The 16365-nt window shown below is 39.4% G+C and overlaps 1 protein-coding gene across 2 annotated transcripts in view; it reads right to left on the bottom strand.

Annotated features, from left to right (window-relative positions):
- tpst1 (tyrosylprotein sulfotransferase 1) overlaps positions 1 to 16365 on the bottom strand; it is a 55701-nt gene that overhangs the window by 10325 nt on the left and 29011 nt on the right. For both annotated transcript variants that reach the window (XM_022201024.2, XM_022201025.2), the window contains exon 3: positions 11371 to 11569. In XM_022201024.2, the coding sequence (XP_022056716.2) occupies positions 11371 to 11569 (199 nt within the window). The remainder of the gene's footprint in view (positions 1 to 11370; positions 11570 to 16365) is intronic.

Raw genomic sequence — 16365 nt, 5'->3', positions numbered from 1 at the left:
CCCTGGATCAATATGATGTGATCAGCCTGTACATCATTAACTGTACTCACACCAAGATGATGGACAAAGTCCAGACACATACGCGAAGCACAACACAGTGGATGAGGAACTCTTCAGACACTGGTTTCTCATCTCTGCACTAACTCATGTTATTATTGTTACTGTGGAGAAACTGAGAACTTATTGATCTCAATATCCATTTCTCACCAGGGATCAGAACCACTGCAAAGCCACTTAAAAGCTATTGATTGTGGCTTTCAGAGCCAGGCCTGATGAGCCTCATTTACAGCGAGCTGGAAGAACCTCTGCTGCCCAGCAGTCAGATTAAAAACTGCCCAAAGAGCAGAAGTTCAAGTGGTTTTCTAACAGTCATTTGTGCAGACACCCATGCAAGGCACATAAGTATTCTTAGGTTCAGGTGAGGGTGGATGCAATTTTTTTTATTGTTTAATAAGCTCTAATTCTATGATATGAGTTTCATTCCATACTTTCGAGACTGGACCTCACTGATCTGACTTACTAGAGACAGATCAGTGACATCCAAACACAGCCAAAGACTACATCACCTTAAGTTGTTTGAAAGTCACGGCTTTCTTTTCAGGAGAATGGTTTGCAGAAAAGGTCTGGCTGGCTAGGAGCTGATCCGAACACTCAGCTGCCTAGGACATTTTTACTCATGTGGTATGCACCATAACCCCTTGGCCACTCCAACTAATTTAGCAATTAAACATTTATCTAATTTATAAGCAAAACTATGCTTTCCTAGTTTCTCAAATATAGAACTTTTCCTTGTCATACAACTGAACATTGTTGGATGTTGAACTGTTGGTCAAACAAAACAAGACATTTGAGAATGTCACCTTGATTGCTGACTCATATCATGGATTACTTGGAAAAACAAAACAGTAGATCAATCAATATTAACAGTAATTAGTTGCTGCCTCATATCTGCTCATGATCCCCTCTTTTTGGTGAAGATGTTGATGTTTTGTATCTTGAGCAAAGTATCACAGAATGTTATTGCAATTTAAATCACAATACTGTCTTCATCATCAGTAGCCTACAGTTTATAGGTAAAGCACATAGTTCAGACTGTCTCAGATGACCCTGAACATTCCCTGAGTTTAGCTACTATAGGCCTAGACTGTTGGGGGCCTTCCCACAATGCACCGAGCACTTCTCCCCCAAGTTTGTTGCTCTCTTATGCATTTTTGTCAGTTTTCTACTCAGGTCTTTCTTCCCTCTACCCTCACCCCGCCTGGAGAACGTGGATGGCCGTTCACCCAGAGCCTGGGCCTGCTGGAGGTTTCTTCCTGCTCAGCTGAAGCCTTTTCTTCCAACTGTTGCAAAGTGCTACTCAAGGGGAATCATTAGGACCCATTGGGTTTCCTTGTATGATTTTGTAAGGTCTTCATCTTACTGTGTGAAGTGCCTTAAGATGACATATCTTGTGAGTTGGCTCTATAGCACCAATTTGAATAAAAGTGAACTGAAAAGTCTTCATAGCCTCAAATGAGGGTTATTGGAAAAAACAAAATTAACAAAACCCTTTTCCTGACAGGATCCACCTCTGCATGTCTATGAACACATTCCTGGAAGCTTTGTGGGTTAAATCAATATAAACACAGAGGTTTTGGGGAGATATGCATCGACTTTCTTAACTGCTTTGACCACAGGGCCAACACTACTTAGGAGGATTACTTTTAATCCAGATGGGTCTTCACTCACAGGAAAAATAACAAAGCACCACTGAGATAAGGCTTCTCTCAACAGGTCAAGCTTCCTTAATCATCTGTATCGTCCTCCGTGTCTCAGCAATGCAAACATTCTTTTCTCTGCTGAGCAACTAGTTCCAGGCTGCATATTCTGTGGTAAAATCAGCACTGAGGAGGAGATGAGACTGAGGGTAAATATTTGGATGGGGCTCAGTGAAAATTCAAGACAGCAGAGAGAGCATTTCCACATGTGGCTCCATCATACCGTGGTTTAGTTGAGGGCTGGATGCCAGATGTCTTATGCAATGCAACACAGAATTTGGGAGGGGGTTGCTACCATAGTAATGGAGAGCAGCCTTCAATTAATTCTGTACAAACTGAACTTAAATCACAAAACAATGAATAAAACCGAGAGGAACAAATAAACGAGAATGACAGTAATAAAACAGAGAAAGAGACAGGTTTCATTGACAGAGTAGAATGAATCAATAAGAGAATGGTCCAAACTGTAGCTTCTTAAAAAACTCTGCCATTTCTTTTTCCAGCTGAGTTATGCACCATTTCCCTGGAACCTCACCTTGCAATGAAAACAGCAGAAAAAAGCCACATCATGTCTTCTTGTCTCTCCTTGATCAATGCAGTAACTACCTTATGTATGCCATGCCCATGGACAGGAAAAGTAACAAAAACGGGGTAAAACTGGAAATTTTTCAAGTAAAACTCAAGTTGGCGCACACAATCACAAGTTTTCTAATAGCGTTCTAAATGCATTTCTCCACACTTTGTCAAAACCAAACCAATTAAAAAGTTGAACTTGTCAGCAGTAAATTGCCGCCTGGTTTTGTTGCTAGTGTCTTATTATGGTGACTGTGGATTGATGAGCAACAGCTGTTTGCAGTGAATGCAGTCCAAGGGCCAGATGCATTAAACTCTGTATAGATCCACAACTTTCATGTGCACACAAGACAAATATGCATACTCACACATTCTGTTTGTCAGATTTGTGTATTCACAAGGTCCTGTTCTAAAGTCACTGTGGACACCGTCATGGACATCCTTAATCACCTGCATATCAACACGTCTCTCTGCTTCACCTATAGATAATACTGCAGTGTAAAGACAGTCAGTTCACAGTTCAGGGGCCAAATAACTTTTCTCAGACTTGCTTGTTTGCAACAGCAATAATGTAAAAAGGTTTTCATATTTGCTTGAGATGTGTTTTGGACTTTTTCATAGAAAGTTAGTGTGCTTCACAGAAGATAGACACACCTTTTGTTCTTTGATATGGTAAACATTTAACTCATATGACTGATGCTCGGTATCGGCCTCTTTCGCCGTATTCCCTTCTTTGGCAGTAAAAGCTGGCATGAAAGAATAATTACAACTTTTCCTGCTAAAGACAGTTAATGAAGACTTCTCTCCTTTTTCTCTCACAGATGGCCAAACTTAGTTTTTTCTTCTCATTTGTGTTTTTTTAGTGATTGGAAAATAACTGTGTTTGTTTCTGGCTACTACTACTTTCTTTGTCATAGACATGTCTAAATTCACCTATACTGTTTGACTAATGACACCACACAGCCTAGTTTAGTTGCTTCAAGGCAGTTTATGGAAACAAGAATAATCCACATTTTCCTTCATTTATTCTTTACATTTTTGGGGGTATTTCAAAAGCTCGCTTCAAATTTGCTTAAAAAGTATAAGAAAACACTGCTATAGATGTTAATACTGAGCATGTTGTTAAAGCACGTTAACATTGATAAGCAAACTGACTGCAGGGTCCTGTGACAAACTTTAAGTTCACTGTTGGCTGGTAGGAGATTCCCTTATTTATCCAAGAACTCCAGTCCAGCAAGGGATGGGGGAGGAGGCAAATAAACAATAATATAAACCCTGCAGCTGGGGTTGATACACGGGATTCACACTAATTATCTGCAGATGTATACGTCATAAATCTAACAAATGGTGCTTCATGCTGCCAACATGGCACGCAGGTCTATTGTCAGGAGAGTGTTAACTATTTCAGAGAGCAGAGTCAGAGGAGGAACCAGCACATGTACACATGAACACTTACTGCATCCAAAATATGTAAACACAACCACAAGCACATTTGAAAAGCATTAAAACACACAACATGGTGATAATGTAGAGGAAACAGCATGAAGTTTTCATATCTGATCAGCATACTGACATGCATCTTCCTTGATAGAAAACTGATAAACATTGTGAGCTCTCTGCTTGAAAGGAGTGGCCCAACATTTCGGGAAATGTGCTTGTTTGTACTCTTCGTACAATGAGGCATTATGATTTTAGAGGCAGATGACAAGCACAATGGAGCAACTGTGGATTGATGAGCGACAGCTGTTTGTAATGAATGCAGTCGTAGGGCCAGATGCATTAAACTCTGTATAGATCCAGAAACTTGTACACTTGCCTGGAAAATCCAGACTGACTTTATTTATGTATTAATATCAATACAAATAAAGGCAGTCTGGCATTGTGATGACAGAAGACGATTTCAAAAAGGAGGGGCTAACGAATGCAGCTTGAATGAGAAAGAACCAATCAGCGTAACACGGATGTGACGCACAAACAAATCGACCTTGTAGTCCATGTAGTCCAAACAACAATGGCATGCAGCCGAGAAAGCGTCGCGGTGAATGATTACTGCCGTTTTGTCACAAAAATCTGTGAATACATGGGGTACTCTCAAGTACAACACTTATTTTTGAAAAGGCTACGCAACAAAAGACTCCTTCCGAATGATTAGCGGTGTTAGGAATAACTTTAAATCGGAGCCAAACCAAGTCGGTGCGTATGTGTAAAAGTTACTTAAATTTACTCACACGTTTGGAACGGGATTTTCCTCTGTACAAACAATGGCAAGAAGGCGAAAGTAACGAGCCATCCACTGCCTCCTCATCGTCGGAAACATCAAGTGAAAAGAGGCAACGACTAACACCATCCAAAACGCCAAGAGACCACAAAAAGATTCGCTTTGGCCCCCCTCCTCCTCCTCCTCCTCCGGCATCATCTTTATGGGTAATCCTGGCGCTGAAGATGACACAGCATTAACTCCCGCCTTCCGTGCTATGATTGGTCGTACCAAACTGTACCGGGAGGGAAACGCGATTCAATTCGCACAATGCCAAACTGACTCTCCTGTATCTCCTAACATGGAGATAGGAGATTACATGGAGATTCAGTTTGGATTTTCCAAGCTACTTGTACACACAAGACAAATATGCTTACTCACACGTTCCGTTTGTCAGATTTGTGTATTCATAAGGTCCTGTTCTAAAGTCACTGTGGACACCATCATAGACATCCTTAATCACCTGCATATCAACACGTCTCTCTGCTTCACCTATAGATAATATACTACTGCCTCTCTATTTCTTGGTCAACACCGAGGACATTGCTATTCCGTTTGAATAAACTTTATTTAAGTTGTCAGTGTACAGGACCAGCTGGGGACCTCATATTTAGCAGAGTAAGCAGAGAAGGAAGGCAGCCGAAAACATACAGTGTGAGTTAACACATTACATAAGATTACTAAAAACTACACAGCATCTGCTCAGCTTTAAAGGTCAACTCTGATAACTCGTGCCACTGCAAAAATGTTTGCACATTTCTGTTGCAAGTACAACGCAGTACACCGCAAGTACAGAAACAATAAGTAGAGTTGTGACAGTAACTGTGTGAATCTCAGGACAAACCAACTCATCACTATCCAGCACTGTACGTTAAGTTACTGTGTTATATCCTACCAACAAGCAGATACGTTATGACAAGCTGCAAAACAAATGAGATACAATACCACACTTGATAGGGTTTCATGGTTTTGGACAGAGTCTGACAAGCAGTTTCCTAGTATTTACTGTATTTGTACTTAGCTAGGCTTATCATGACCATGACCTCCATCTGTGCTAATGCACAGAAAAGCCAATGATTATGGGTTCTGGGGTAAACAATACCACTGTTAACTCAGCACAAGTTGTTTCGGTTGATGTTGATCAATAAATTGAACATGACTAACAGTTCAGTGGAACTCATATCACCACTAATACATCTTCATACAAAACCAGGTTAACTCCACTTTGAGGTTAAAATCTATGGCAACATAGCAAGAGGTGTTTGCCACTCTGCTTCCATGTCTGTAGTTTCCATCTGTTTGTGGTCTGACACATTTTTCCGATGAACACTCAAATGAAAAAGTACTTCTCTCCCCTTTCACAAGTTGTAAACGACTGCAAATGTTTTCCATCCAAGTCATAACACTTGACAACATAACGGATTGCTCCAGCTTTATTCTTTCTTTGCGTTCCCCTTTTGGGTTCCCCTCAAACAAATGAAAAAGCAAACCAAATACAAACCCAAAACGCACTTTCAAAATGGCTCTCAACTTTTGCACAATGAGAAAATTAAGACACACTTTCCACTGGGCAACATGAAGCATCAAAGCACCACATTGAGAAAACTTAACAGTCAAACATTATCCAGATCAGAGTCAAATTTTATGCCCACCAGAAGTAAACACAGAGAACAGCATTCTGAGGTAGCTGATGTCTGTTTTCTCCTCACAGTCAACACTGCCTTAGCTATTTAGGTTTAACTGAGTGTGCAGATTCTCGCCCTTGGGTGTTTTGTCTTTCTGCTGATGCATAAGTCACTGCTTTATGTGAGCAGGGAGACACTTCCTCGCTGGAATGGGAAGCAGCTGGAAATGGTGTTGATGCTTTGCTGAAACATTGCTAAGGCAAAATAAATCACAGGCTATACTGAGGAGGACTTCCTGCTTGTGACACACAGAAACACGAGCACTGACTGTAGTTCCAGTGATATATGCCATGACACTGAGACAGACCAATACCAGCTTTAATAAGAACGCAGACCTACTCATTAGTACAACAGGGCGGCTTTCTCTGTCACAGTCTCTGTATGACATCACATATGAACTAACAGACTGTAAAAACGAAAAGTAAGGTTACCAACTGCCCATTTAGTCTTCATAAGCCACGGTTTAACATTATGTTTAATATTCAGGTTTCAAACTTAAGAGAATTAAGCTATCTATACTATATGGCCAAAGGGATGTGATCTAAAAAACTACACATAATTTCTTCCAAAATCGATGTGCTGCTATAACAATATTCACTCTTCTAGTCTCTGACTTTCCACTGGATTTTGGAACTTGTCTGTACAGATTTGCTCCCATTCAGTCACAAGAATGTTACTGAGGTCTGAAACTAATGTTTGTGGATCAGGTCTGACTCAGAGATGGTGTCTGAGTTCAGCATAGAGGTACTGAGGTCAGGGCTCTAAGCAGGCCAGTCAAACTCTTCCACAACAGCATTTGTTAATGTCAAGTGTTTTTGCAAAACACATTGGACAATATACTGAGGTTTGAAGATTAAAATATTGATATGAGACAGTTATATTATGGATCTGGCTTTGTACACTGCCATGTGGAGAGTGGAAGTGGAACATTGGAAGTACACTGTCTGAAATATCAGTGTAGCATTAAGAAAAAAGAAGAACTTGTCATTTGGGGCAATAGAATTATTCCAATATGTACTGGCGACTTCATCAATAGCTGCAAACAAATTGTTTGATAGAATCTTCTATAGTTTCACTTAAATGCATCCAATGGAAACCACCATGAAAGTGCCAAATGAAAACACAAAGTTCAGTTGCATGAACAAACCCCAAGCGTGTTCCTTTCCTGCCTCATCAACATCCCATTATATTCCTTGATACGATAAAGTCCTTTGCCACATCACTCTCCTAGTTCTCTTTTGTGCAGGTCTCCAATCCATGCTAGTCCGTGAATCTCTGGGACTCTTGTCAACTCCATTCTTGCTTGCAGACCTCCACTGGTTGGGACTGTGGGTGGCATTAACCAGTGGTTGCCCACATGACGCAAGTTTTAAGGTCATAAAACACCCAAGACCCCACCACCTCCACCTAAGCCACTTACACTCACTAGCCTGCTGTGAAGTCTAATAGAGTTGACATTGGGGTGCATGTGGACACCCGGTACTGCCACGCCACTCTGAACCTTAACATCAGCACGGTGAGGTGGCTTCAGCCTGGTGGTCCTTTGTGCGCCTTTGGGTACCCAGAATTTACAATACATATTTCAGTGTTGTATTTACTATGAGTTTGTTTAATGTTTGTTTATTTGTTATGTTTTACTAATGTCAGGGAAGTTTAAAACAAAGTAGTTCATTCTTTATTTAATCAAGGTAAAATCATTCCTGTCATCTTTATTATGTGCAAATGTATTCAAAGTCTGTTTCCAGGTGTTGGGGTACATAACAATCACTTAATAATAGATGAACTTATCAGAGCTCTCTAACTTATTCCTTACTTCAACTTGAGGCTCCAGGTTATGTTAGCGACTACTAGCATCCCACCACCTAATCTTTGAACACACTGTCGGCAGTTGAGCTGCACTGAAGGTACCAAGTTTTGACAAGGAAGAAGAATGTGTGGCTAGGTCACATGTGAAACAGTAAATTAATCAGTCATTTGAACACACAGCAATTTAACTTCAAGGTAAAATTGAAGGTTTAAATACCAGGCTTAAGACTTTCCTCAAAAAATACTTCAGAACATAAAGGTCTTGCATTTCATGTATGTTTGGAGAAATGAACAAGCATTGGACAATAACGGCCTCTGTGACTGAACGGACAAGACGTTTCAGGAAAAACCAGATACCTGGAAAGAGTTCCACGCGTTGTGCTTGGGAGCAAAAAATCTGCCAAAAATGTTTGGACAGGAGTCCAACAGGGGAGAGGTCATGCTTGGAAAAACACAGTCTGACATTCTTCTGTCTGCATCATCACTAAACTACTAATCCAACTGTAAGCAACACTTAAAGGAACACTTTGCTGTTTTTCAACCCTGTTGTCATCTGAGCTATGACTATAGTACGTACAATTTCAATCTTCCAGCAGCACACAGCTCAAAGTTTACCATCAATTCATCACAGGATGGAACTTCACACTAATGGCAACTACAGCTTCTCTTTTCCTAAACTCTGCTACTGTTTCAACATGCAGTCTGCAGTGTTAAGTCATCATCTTCCTGGTTGTCTGGTAATTTACAGTTATTTATCAAATTAATTCTACAATGACTTTTTGATTTCTCTTCTATTGCCCAACTCAACACATTGAGAAACTGCATTTAAGCACCAGGGAGACCTTGAAAGCTCATCCTCCACAGTCCTTGAGAGATAAAAATAAACCAGAATTACATCCTCCAGCCAGACGTACAGTATGCAGCCCAAAGAGAACAGCTACAGAGTCTGTCACCTGATAGCTCAGCTTGAGGAAAAGCATTTAATAAAAGATATTCTGCTCCCAAAATAGCCCAAATATGAAGAGGGTTAGACGTCTGGCAAGGACATCACTGGAACAGCAAAGACGATAATGCTCATGGACCAGCACAAACTTTATGTAATTAAAGAGCAGCTCAGGCATTCATCATTTGATGGTAAAACTAACCTAAAGGTTAGGTTAAACTATTTTAATTCTGAAAACACTGGGTACCAAATGCAAGTGTATAAGAAAAAACTTACATTGTTTAGAACAAATTATCTGCTTAATAAAGGCCAAGGAATAGAAAGTGGTGACCACAGAACAACAGTAGAAGGAGCAGTAGTTGTCATAGTTCAATAGCAACCATTCCCATAGCAGTAGTAAAAGAAGTAAATATTCAATCGTAGCTGCATCAGGGACAAAATTCAGAAATGTACGTTTTCTATTCAATTCAATTACAACATTCTGCATTCAAGTTATTTTAAGATACAAAACACACAAAACTTCAATGATTTAATATTTCACGTCCTGACATTTGAGAAGTGAAAACAGATATATCTCAGGATGAGATACTCTGACTTTAAATTTCAGCTACTCAGGGGCATTCACAGGATGGCAACCCTGCACTCTGAAACTCAGTCATTTCAGTGGTTTGTGATCTGCTGCTGCTGGGCCTAGAGTTCAGTCATGTTGAACTCTGCAATAGCAATGAAGCGTCTCCTTTGTTAAGGAGTTTGGCAGCGTCTTGATTGAAAGGAGGAAGTGGAATAGCAATGCTGAGAGTTTTAAAAACTCCACCTATCTGAGTCTGTGCTCTGCAACTCTGCCTGAGTATTGTGCTGAATCTTCAGGCCAGCACAGAGTACTCCCTGCCTGTGTGAAAGGGCCCTGAGTCAACCTCTACAAAAAATACAGCCATGGCCATAAGTTTGGACACAGCATGACTTACTATGTCTGTTTTGATGTCTATTACAGAACATAACTAATATTTTTGACAGCACCAGTTTAATTAGTCAACAAATCAACAAGGGATATAATATTATCAATAAATTCCAACAATGGGAACAACTTTGTTCCCAAAACATAATATTAGAAGAAAATAACAAAAAAATGCAGTACTTTCACAACCGAATTTGGTAAGAATAACAAAATGACACCAAACTCTTTTGATGTTTTTTTAAATATGAAACTTAATATAGTTCTCAGGAGTTGTGTACTGTATTGTAAGTGACAATTTTGTGGTATTTTCTAAGATTCACAAGCGTCATGGTACTTGTGTCCAAACGTATGGCCACGGCTGTACATCCTCCAATCCAACATAATACAACTACATCTACAGTACTGCTTCACTGTACAGTTCCTGTCACAAAACAGGTTGCAGTGGCTTTCCTCCACCTTACCTCTAGACTGTACTAGTCTTTTTTCAGTAAACATGCGCATCACAAGCTCAAGCTAATGTAACCCTGAAGGCATCACTTTGACATAATCAGGGTTCTTTTTATAGATTCCACAAAGCACATTTAGTCACTGAAGACATTACACAACGGTATTCCCAGAATAGTGTACACAATGTCAAGTACAATAACCAGATTGTCAGATGTAGTGTAGTGCCTCCTTTATGATAGGGAAGAAGCCAAAATAACTTGCGAGTTTCACTGTTCCACTGCTCATAGAACTGATAATGATGCCCAGAGGAATACTACAACCTGTGATTATAGCTCGCCTGTGCTTCTTTTTAGTCCACCAGTCTGTTGTTATTACTGAGGCAATGCTGAATGTGTTGATCGTATTTTTCAGAGAATTGCTTGCTTCCACATATCCCTGCTTTGCAGGGGAATTATGCGTAGAGAGCAATGCACAAAGTACTGACATAAAAATGTACTTTGTAAACTTTTTTGTATACAGTGTATTTTGCAAAAAGAAATTTGCTACAAAATTATATTCAATTCATTGAAAAACAGAGCTGTATGAGTATTGTCTCTGTTCCAAGAGAAAAACATCTGTGTATTGTCATGACAGGTCACCAACTGACATGTCATTTCTTGCATGTTTAATCTCAAAAATATCTGCACTGGACTATTTTCTTGGCCAGTGAATTTACTGGGGCACTTGTTTTTGGACTAAGCTAAACTTGTCTGGCTAAAGATTCATATTTACCATACAAGAGAAGCATCCATCTCCTCATCTAATTCCATCCACAAAAAAAAAAACACCTTTTCATTAAAAAAAAAGCCATCAACAAAGATTAATCTTCCATTCTAGTAAACTATTTAAGGTTGTAGGGGTTTTTAATCGACAGAACAAAATGAAGAGCATGGCTGCTTAGTACTCACCCTTCTGGTGTTGTCCAGTACTTTGGGGTCAGGCCGACCGTAGTTTGGGGGGTTGGCGTGAGGGTCGTAGCCCAGCCTGGAGAGCATGGGAGCGATGACAGCCATGTCTCTCACCACATCAGCTGGGATCTTTCCCACCCACTTTGACAAGGCCTCCACATTGACTGGCTTGATGACCTGGTCTGTAGACCTCTCCACCCTAACAAGACAGAAAAATTATTCATCAGTGACAAATTTTTTTCACATACAGTTGCGATAAATATCCTGGTTTCTAAGCTTAAGCTTGTCAATTTAGCACTGAATATTTGTGACGTATACTGATTATTATATATAGCAAAGATTTAATGCTGTAGCTACATTGATGATGTAGGGTATGTGGACAGTTTAGGGAGCGGATATGCTATGGAATGTATGTTTTACTGGCTGCACCTGCAAGACATGTACAGCGTAGTCTTGAAACAAAACAAGATGATGTGATTTTGTTTTGGGATTGCCGTCTTCAGTTTTTGTTGAGACATTTAAGGAAGTAATTTTGGGTTTTGGAAAACACCACTTGAAAAATTCACCATTTTCGGGAATTGCATAGGCCAAATAACTAATCAGTTAACAGAGAAAGTAATCTGCACATTAATCAATGATGAAAACAACTGTTAGTTGCAGCCCCAATTGTGAAATTTCAGGTTTTTGTATAATATGGGTAAACTGACATATACAGACTATAAATCCATCCATTCAACTATTGTTTAAACACCACTTGATCCTCATAAGGATCGCAGTGGGCTGGAGTCCATCCAGCTGACTCAGGGTGAAGGCAGAGGACACCTGGACAGGTAACAGTCTATCACAGGACTACATATAGAGACAAACAATCACACTCACATTCACACCTACAGACAGTTGAGAGTGACCAGTTAATCTCAGCATGTTTTTGGAATAGTCAATCCTGTAAGAGATAATGTCACGAAGCCACCAACAGCTGATACTGATGAAACAAGGGCGAACGGTGTAATCAAAACTATGAAGTGGTAGTCCTGTTTGATACAAAGCACTTATATCCTCTATGCCAAAAGTCAAATACAATTAACTTTCAGTTGAAATGTCGTGTTGCAGCAGCCATGTAGTGGTATATCAAATGTTACAGACCTGATGCATGTTTTCGCATTTCTTGGGATTGGTATTACTGAAAACACACACAGATCAATTAGAACCTTGTCACACATCCACGACTGTAGGGCGACCACACCACCTGACTCTTATCTGCCCTTGTAATCAGTGTAGACACAGCATTAGCTTAATTCATCACGTTCCCAGATGGTCCACTTTACAACAGACCAGTCCATTTCTCTTCCTCGGTTCTGTTGACTGGATGCATCTAATTGACTTTAATTGGATCATGAAATACTATTAAAGATGGCTGCCCAGTCTCCTTCTCTGAGCAGGTCCCTGGTAAACAAGAATAAATCACCTCTTATTTAGCTCATTCCCTGGTCAACATGCATCACATTTCATATAAATTCCCATCAATTATGTGCTTGTCTCTTAAACAGTAAAGTCAACACACAAATTACATTTTATTTCTTTGATCTCAGTAGCTCAGTTCAGTCTCACTATATCAGCCAAATGGGGCATACTGTTAAGAACCGTACAAGGTCATGAAGTCTCAAGACAAAACAGCAGAATCAATGTGACCTGATGCAGATAATCTGCACAAATCAAATGTTTCACAGTACCAAAGCTGTTATACACAACATATCACATAATATCAGATATTACAAGATTTTGGAGGAATTTAGACTTCTTAAAAATTTGAGTCTCTGTTGTTCATAGAGAAAATTAATACTGCACTGGTCCTTCTGCTGCATCCACCATTATGCCGTAACCAGGTAAATTATTCATTGTCTGAAATGAAATATTCAACCAGTGAGGGGATTGGAGCTGCTGGACTGCAGCTTTTGTTTTCACTGCTAATAAGCAGGGAGATGAAGATGTCAGATCTATGAAGATGTACATGACCACTCTCTTATAAATGATCAGCCTGACACACCAAGACACATCCTGATAGATTCCCATCATTAGTAGACAGTACTATACCATTAGCACGGTAAATCCTATCAGTGAAGTTGAATCAGTCTAACAGACATCAGCTAAAACACATTTATATTAGAGTACCTCCAAGTAACAGACTGCATAAATGTCAGATTGTACATCGAGTCTGACAAAGCCGAATGAAGACTTCATAGACTTCTGTTTCAGGGCCATTCGTGGGAAGATGAAAAAGAAGTTGCTCAACACATCGCAGCCATAGAAAATTTGCCTATGCCTGTGACATTTTATAAGACTCTACATATGGCAATGTAAACACAGAATGAGACATAAATCAATAACAGCATCTGTCTTCGTAAATAATTAGGTTCCATTCTAAATCTGTGTATTGTGAGAGAGATTTACTTCAGAAATTCCGGGATTGATCCTAAGACATTGAATAAGGTCTTAGAAACAAAAAGAAGAGTGTCCACAAAAGGGCTGCAAGAGACACTCACTGTCATTATTGATTAATCTGACAGTATCTTCTTGACTTATTGTAAAGTTTGCAAAATGTCTGAAAATAATGAAAATCACCTTGAATCACAAGGTGGGGTCTCCAAATGACGTGTTTTGTTTATACTACTATCAAAGAGTAAGAAAACCTAAAAATGTTCACATTTCAGAAGCTGACAGTGAATTTTAGGTAAAAATGATTATTCAAATTGTGGCGGATTAGTTCTTAGCCATTTTACTATAATCCACAGTGACTTGGTATCTGAATTTGAGTCCGTCTCAAGCACGTTCAGATTCAGCAGACTGAACATAATGTAACAAAGACAATTATCTCTTTCAAAGGTCCACTGTTTATACACATTTTAAAAAGAAGCCATAGGCTGTACAGAAGTCTGTAATGTCCTGGACAGGGACGTATTTATGCACAGAGACAGGGCATACACAACAATGTGAATCCAGTAAAAGTGGAACAGTGTCCTCCTTATTGTAAACTGAAACAAATTTTAACAGGATAAGAATGGCTTCAATTTATCCTGGTGCAGGTCTGGACTTGTAAGTGGCAAAACTACTGTGAGCAAAGAAGACTAAACAATGCACGTTTCACACAAGTTTTCTATTATCCAGGCAAATATTGTGAAATAGCTCATACAATTCCACCAGTGTCTGTTCCTGTGGTTTTTATATCAATAAACTGCCGACAGCATCTCCTACTTTCCAGCCAGACTAAGAACAGCACAAATAAAAATAAAAGCTGCAATTCAGAGTTACAAGAGCAGTGTGAAGTCACTAATTTCCTTGAGAATTTTACATTGCAATTAGAAGCGAGGTTTACACACGGTTAAAAGTCCAGTTTATTGCATAGACACATAATAACACAGGCAAAATGACAATGACTACATTTCTAAATCCACTCCAACGTTTTGATTTTCCCCAGCTTGTATGAAGTCCATTTTATTCACACCGAAATATAAGTCACTTTTGGTGCACTGCAACCAAAAAGCAACTTATTTATATCCTCCTAGTTGCTGCTAGCTCTTTTGAGGTTGCTCTCTTGCCCCTACACACGTCTATTTACCATCTGCAGTCCAGCTTCTCCATCCCTATGTTTCCTGTCTGACTCTATACTTCAATGCAGCAATTCACTTTCCTCTAATCCATTTACTTTGCAATTGAATCTTTACACTGTACCGGTATAGTCTCCTGCATGATTAATAGAGTGAGCTGGTTTTGTCATCTCAGGAGGATGGTGAAGATGGTTTCTGAGAGACGGGCCACGATCCAAATATCCACTCTCCAACAAATGGGTAGAGAATCACTTTAGGTAACTCCATCAAGACCCAAGAGGCTGCTAAGTGTTAATGTGGAGCATAAACTGATAAAGATAAAGCATGGTGAACATAGATAAGCTTCATTGTCAGGTTAGAAGCAGTCAATCTTTGTGAAAAAAAGAACTGAAAGTCTCAAAAACATGCTACATATAGAACACTGCATATATGTCATATGCCATGGTTCAGAAATGAGTCACTTCCCTGTCAGCCATCATGTCAACACACTGCCAAAAAACACCAGCTTGGGACACAGAGTTTCTCACAAATATAATCTAAATCACACATAAACATTTGAGTTGCATCATCCATGGCAGTTTCCTGAGGGTCAGAAGCCCTTCAGTGGTCCCCACAAAAAGATAATTAAAGGGATAACATCTAACTATATTCCTTTAACAGACTAAAGGTGAAATTAATGACAGAGGTTTGAAGTAGATAGTTTCCCAGTTTAATGGGTTATAAGCCAAAACATGTTGGGAACCACTGGTCTATAGTAATACATTCAAAAATGGTTAGCAGGAGTCCCACTCTCACCAGCTGAACTGAGACAGCAGCACCAACACAGACAACAAGGAATTTAATCAGAGTAGAACCAGATTGACAGTGTTTAGAAAACGTATCTCCCTCCATTAGAACACAAATACCCTGTGAACTGAATGAATACATGCCATAGATGAACATGTTTTCTATACATGTACCAAATGGCATTTAAAACACAATTTTCACAGTAATGCCACTATAAAAATAAAATGTCCATATATATCATAGATATTTCTTATTTAGAAAATTAAACAGTAAGCAGATTCATCAGTACTAAAAACCTTTAGTTGCAGTATCAATTGGAAGTCCCAAAGGATTGCTGATTCTAAGATACCTAAAGATTGTTTGCTCTAACTAGTCCACTGCTAATTGTAAAGTACAACTAATTTCAGGCTATCAAGCACATTCATTTCTTTCCCAGTTTCTTACTAAACATATGAAGGCCAATTATTGATAAGTCAAGATGTACTGAATTCCAGATAGACCAGCAAATAACTTAAAAAAACAAACAAACAAACACGTATTTCACATCCACAGAGCAGATGACACCTGACTTGGATTATGCTATGTAAACACTGCATATGTGGTTAGT

Source organism: Acanthochromis polyacanthus, chromosome 13 (assembly GCF_021347895.1).
Source record: "Acanthochromis polyacanthus isolate Apoly-LR-REF ecotype Palm Island chromosome 13, KAUST_Apoly_ChrSc, whole genome shotgun sequence".
NCBI classification, from domain to species: Eukaryota; Metazoa; Chordata; class Actinopteri; family Pomacentridae; genus Acanthochromis; species Acanthochromis polyacanthus.
Note: the sequence above shows the minus strand (reverse complement) of the source record. Positions and strands in the feature narration are given on the sequence as shown.